Consider the following 5,004-nt stretch of genomic DNA (forward strand, 5'->3'; position numbering starts at 1 on the left):
AAAATTGTGTATGGAAATCAGAAGACACTATTATGTCACTCAGCTGCAATTATGTAAATTCATCTTCTAAGTGTGCAATCACATGACACATTTTGAACTCATGTATAATAAAATTTTGACAATTTTTTGTTTGTGAACTATTGAAAAATAAGCATGCTTTATCTCAGACAGAAAAAAAAGAAATATAAAAGGAGAATCTCAGAGATTGCAATACACAACTTCGCAGTTTTATCTCCAGAAGAAACTGTTTTGCTTTGCATTTCTGCTAGAAAATAATAGCAATTTCTAAATGGGCTTATGATTGCTAGGGCTATCATTACACTAATAAACCCTAAGTAATTCTACCTTTTTCCTATTATTCTGCAGCCTTTTACCATGCATAATTTATTCCTTTTAAAGGAATTTACAGGTTTAGTTTATTTTATGTACTCTACGTTTTGTAGAAAACCCCTCAACTGATCGTGCACACTGCATCCATGTTTATAATGTCAGGATGAAAATACATGCAATCGAGGTTAAGTCATTGGGAATTACAATGTTCAAAACTATGTGAATTTTGATTGCAATAGCTTATTTTTAATGTAGTATTTTTGAGATGGATTGGTGGAAAATGCATGCATTATGCATCTTATATCCAAACAATTTCTATTCATTATCATTGAAAGAAAAAAGAAAAGTCTCTATCTCTGGTTTTCATCACATCAGAAAAACAATAGAAGCTTGAGCCTTACAGGTATAACTGTGTCAGAGTGGTGCTTCAGCGTGTTAGCCAGCTCTTCTTCAACATTTATCTCATTGAGAATACTTACATTTTAGACTTTTAAAAAGTAAAGTTGTTTGAGTGTAGTTAAATGGTGCAGAATAAGTGAGAGAGTTAATTTACCACTTAACCTTTCTTTGCTCCTGTGAAGCGGTTAGTCTGCCTCTTCTAAGCTTTAGAAAACAAAAGTATTTAGGAGCTCAGAAACAAGCATTTTCCCATGCAACTCTGCATCCATCAATGAATTTTCTTCCTGCATAAGCGTCAGTCGGATTGATGGGGAAAGTACATCCCTGAGTATTGACGCGTGCAGGGGAGGGGGGAGGTGCTCAGTCAGGGGCCCTGATGGAATAAAACATTTAGAGTAAAAGATAAAGAAAAAAAAAGTAAAGCCTCTTCATTTTTATGCATAATGTTTTCCCCTGGAAGAAAGACCGAAGTAGATAACTACACAATTATATAAACAAAAAGACTCCTATTTTAATAAGGTATTCATAAGTGATTGATCTATACATGACCATGCAGTTCTGGAACAGTTCATAAAAAGTGAGCTTTGGAAAAGAAATGCATTCTGGCAGTCTGCACCGCAAACTTTGTTTAAAGCACCAAATAGAATAGCCAGTCCTCTGTCAATGACAGCAAGGAAGGTTCCAGTACAATATTTGTTTCATAATCCTGGATCTAACTGACTCCTTTCTCTGCAGCTCGAGTTGCCAGCAAATGCTTAATTGGAGCACGGGAGTCAAGCCTTGTTTGGCTAACAAATTTCCCAGCAAAATATGCCCCCCGATTCCCAGGAGCTGTGGTGATGTCATATCCGTTGTCCAGGTCTCCACACCTCTCTCAGCAGTTGCTCCCTTTTTCTTTTGCTTGGGTCAAAACTTTTGAGGTGGACTGGCTGTGCAGCAGCAGGGGAGAGAGCAGGTAGACCCCGGCGCGCGGGAGGGCGGCGCTTCAGCACCACGGACAGCGCCCACTGCAGCCCAACCCACCCTCGGAGCTCCCGACTCCCAGCTCCAGAACGCCTGCGGAATGCTCGCCCCCCAGGGCGGCTGCCTCTGCTGCTGCTGCTGCTGCTGCTGCTGCTACGGCTGCCGCTGCCGCCTCTGCCTCCACTCTGCTCTGACCGGCAGGCAGAAAGTGCAACCGACGAGGGAAAGGTCTCTGCAGTGAGGACAGAGCGGCTACACAAGAGAGCACCGAGGAGGGGACAAAACCGAGATCAGAATGCAGGCGACGTCCAGCCTCCTCAATCTGCTGCTGCTGTCTTTGCTGGCTGGATTAGACCCTTCCAAGGTATGGGCAATATTTTCACTCTTGTTTGAAATAAATATGGAATATGGACCGAACAGATTAAAACGCAGACATGCCCCCAACGGCGCGGGAGGCAGCTCTTGGAGCTACCTGGGGGTGCCTGGAGCATCCCCTCTGCCTGGAAGACAGCAAGGTGAACTGCCGAGGAGGGCTAGCTCCCCGAGGTAGAGTCCCGGGGTGCGGGGGCGGGAGAGAGAACCCGTGTGTGCGCGGCGGCGGCGGCGGCGGCGGCGGCGGGCAATGCGGCCCGGGGGGAGTAGGCTTTTGTTTGTCAAACTGCTGGATGTGCTCTCCTGGAGTGGGACGCCGACGCAAAGGAGCTCGCGGTGGAAACAATGCGGGCTGCAAACCCGGACCGGGAGGTGGGGGAGCTTTTCTTTGTTGAGAGCCGGGCAGCGTTTTCCAGCTGATTCTGGTCGATAATATTCCCATCGCAGACGTGCTGCGGTTTGTGTTCAAAACATTTGGGATGCGGCGTGCAGCGCGCGCGCGCGCACACACACACACACACACACGCACGCACACACGCACACACACACACACACACACACGCACACGCACACGCACACACACACGCACACGCACACACGCACGCACACACACACGCCCGGCAGCGCGGGGCTGAGCCGGGGCCGGGGCGCTGCTGGAAGGGGCTGCGGCTGCTGCCCTCCGCGGAGGGGACCCGGCGCGGGAAGTTCTGCTGAGCAGCGCCGGGCCCGGCTGGGAAGGGCCTGCCCGCCCACGGGGCGCCGCGACAGCAAGCTGTCCCCTCCCGGCCTCTGGACTGCGAAAATTATCCAGCCCAGGCGAAGCGAAAGCTAAACGAAAAGGCAGGAAAACGTTCTCGGTGATGTGTGAGAAGTCTTGGGGGTGAAACTGAGTTTAATTTCAGAGCTTTGGCATTCTAGGAAAATCATGTGTCCAGAGTGAGGATGAAGCGTTCAGGAAGAAGTGAGAGATACAATTTAGTTTTTTACTCTTTTAGCCGGCCAGAAGCAATCTGATACTTGAGGCCATTTTATTAAAGATCATTTTTTAAATTATATTTTTTTGGACCAGGGTAAAGCTATTTTTAAAGCTTTAGGTTGTCTCTGTAGTGAGGCATTAAGTTTTTTCCATAAATGAGTATGCGTAAGATATAAACAGCATAATCTAATACTGTGACGGCGCTACTTCTAGCGCTCACAGAGGATAGTGAGCGTGCAGGATTATGTCCGATCCGTTCACAGTTATTGATCTACGCTCCTTTACAGAGACAGGATGAAATTAAAACGTTTTATTCTGAAGCTAAGCTCACGCTGGCTTTTCATCGTGGCAGCTTCAGGCCTCTGGGAACGCAGTCCTAACAGTCTTAGCACATTTTGCACACTTAGGGGTGGTTTTAAACAGTTTACGCTTGCAATAAGCATATTGATTTTATTTGAAATTCTTAAACTTTCTTTCCTCTCTGACTCTGCCCCTGAATGGCATATGCCACTGCCAGTCTCACATGCTGCTATTGAAAACTTTGGAGTACATTTCATTATATGTCCTATTTGGAAAATTCTTGGCTAAATGTTTGTAACAGGGAAAATGATAAGCTAACATACATAAATATCACTGTAAGTTTTATCATTTTAAAAAAACTTAAAAATTTAAAGCCCCATTAACAATTATATGCATGTTGTCCAACATTTTTAATACATAAATATTTTCATTGCTAAAATGTCATTTTTCTAAAGGCATATATAATATATAACTCTCTCTAACATATTATATATATCTAATATATATTTATATGTATAATATACATAATATATATTTATTAAACAAAGCCATTGCTGCCCTCCAAAAAAGCCCATTTTGTATTACTATGACCTCATCTAGTCTTGAATAGTTCATTTCTACATGAAACTTTGTAATTTGATCCAACTGAACTGTGAATATTTCCTGAAACTGAGAAATCCAGGAAGGAAAGGAATACATTAACTTCTCCAGCTGCCTCCTCTGCTCACAGACAATTCAGTACAGTATGCAGAGAACAAAAGGTGGAATTCTGGTCTCTACCACATTTGACGTTACTCAGAATATTCAAAGTTCAATAACAAGTTAATGTCAAGATATTTTAAATTTGTAGACAAAATATTATTTTAGAAAGGATGAAGAGTGAATTCCTTTGTCATTTTACATAACAGTTTTTTTGGTTATAAACAATATTATAACTCCACCTGTAATACCACTGTGTTCTCAATATAATTGTGAAGTAATAAACTATACATTTTCTCAGTTTCTGTTATTACAGTTGTTCTAGTGATAATGTAAATGACAGTTAATGAACATAAATTTTAAACATCTGCTTGTATCCATATGAATGTTTGGGCTATTAGAAGCCATCATCAATTTTCAAAACTTCATTTTGAGTCTTATTCTCTTTTATGTTTTATTTTAAATATAAGTTTGATCACCTATATGCAAACAAGCATTCAAAATAGGAGAGCTCTTAAAAATGAGTAGAGTATTTTTAAGATACAGAATTCAACATTATCCAATACTGAAATTCTAAATCTCACAGAGTGAATATTGGATATAATTTACTAAATGTAAAATAGTTTACCAAGAACAGGACTGGTTTGATTATGTGGAAGACCATATAATTACTTACATTTATAACTGTTTATTTTCTGATACAAGTTTACAAATCTTGCATGACATTTTATAAATGCTTAGGTACCACTATCTGATGACAAGTTATTAGAAAACTTTCTCATTAAATTAAAAAGAAATCCATGCATCTAAGTTTATAGAATGAACTTTCCTTCAACATGAACTTCATTCTTTTACTTATCAAAAATTGGCAAGATTATGATATTTTCCAGGAAAGAAAGGCAATTCACCACTAATTAATCATTTGTATTTTTATAATTTTTTTTAATTTTTTATTTATTTATTTA

The 5,004-nt window shown here is 41.1% G+C and overlaps 1 protein-coding gene across 1 annotated transcript in view; it reads left to right on the forward strand.

Moving 5' to 3' along the window:
• The first annotated feature begins 1,824 nt into the window (after positions 1-1,824).
• Olfm3 (olfactomedin 3) overlaps positions 1,825-5,004 on the forward strand; it is a 204,872-nt gene continuing 201,692 nt past the window's right edge. Inside the window, exon 1 of the mRNA XM_023721743.1 lies at positions 1,825-2,056. Coding sequence (XP_023577511.1) covers positions 1,988-2,056 — 69 coding nt within the window. The 5' untranslated portion in view covers positions 1,825-1,987. The remainder of the gene's footprint in view (positions 2,057-5,004) is intronic.

Source organism: Octodon degus, unplaced genomic scaffold (assembly GCF_000260255.1).
Source record: "Octodon degus isolate 3935 unplaced genomic scaffold, OctDeg1.0 scaffold00084, whole genome shotgun sequence".
NCBI lineage: Eukaryota > Metazoa > Chordata > Mammalia > Rodentia > Octodontidae > Octodon > Octodon degus.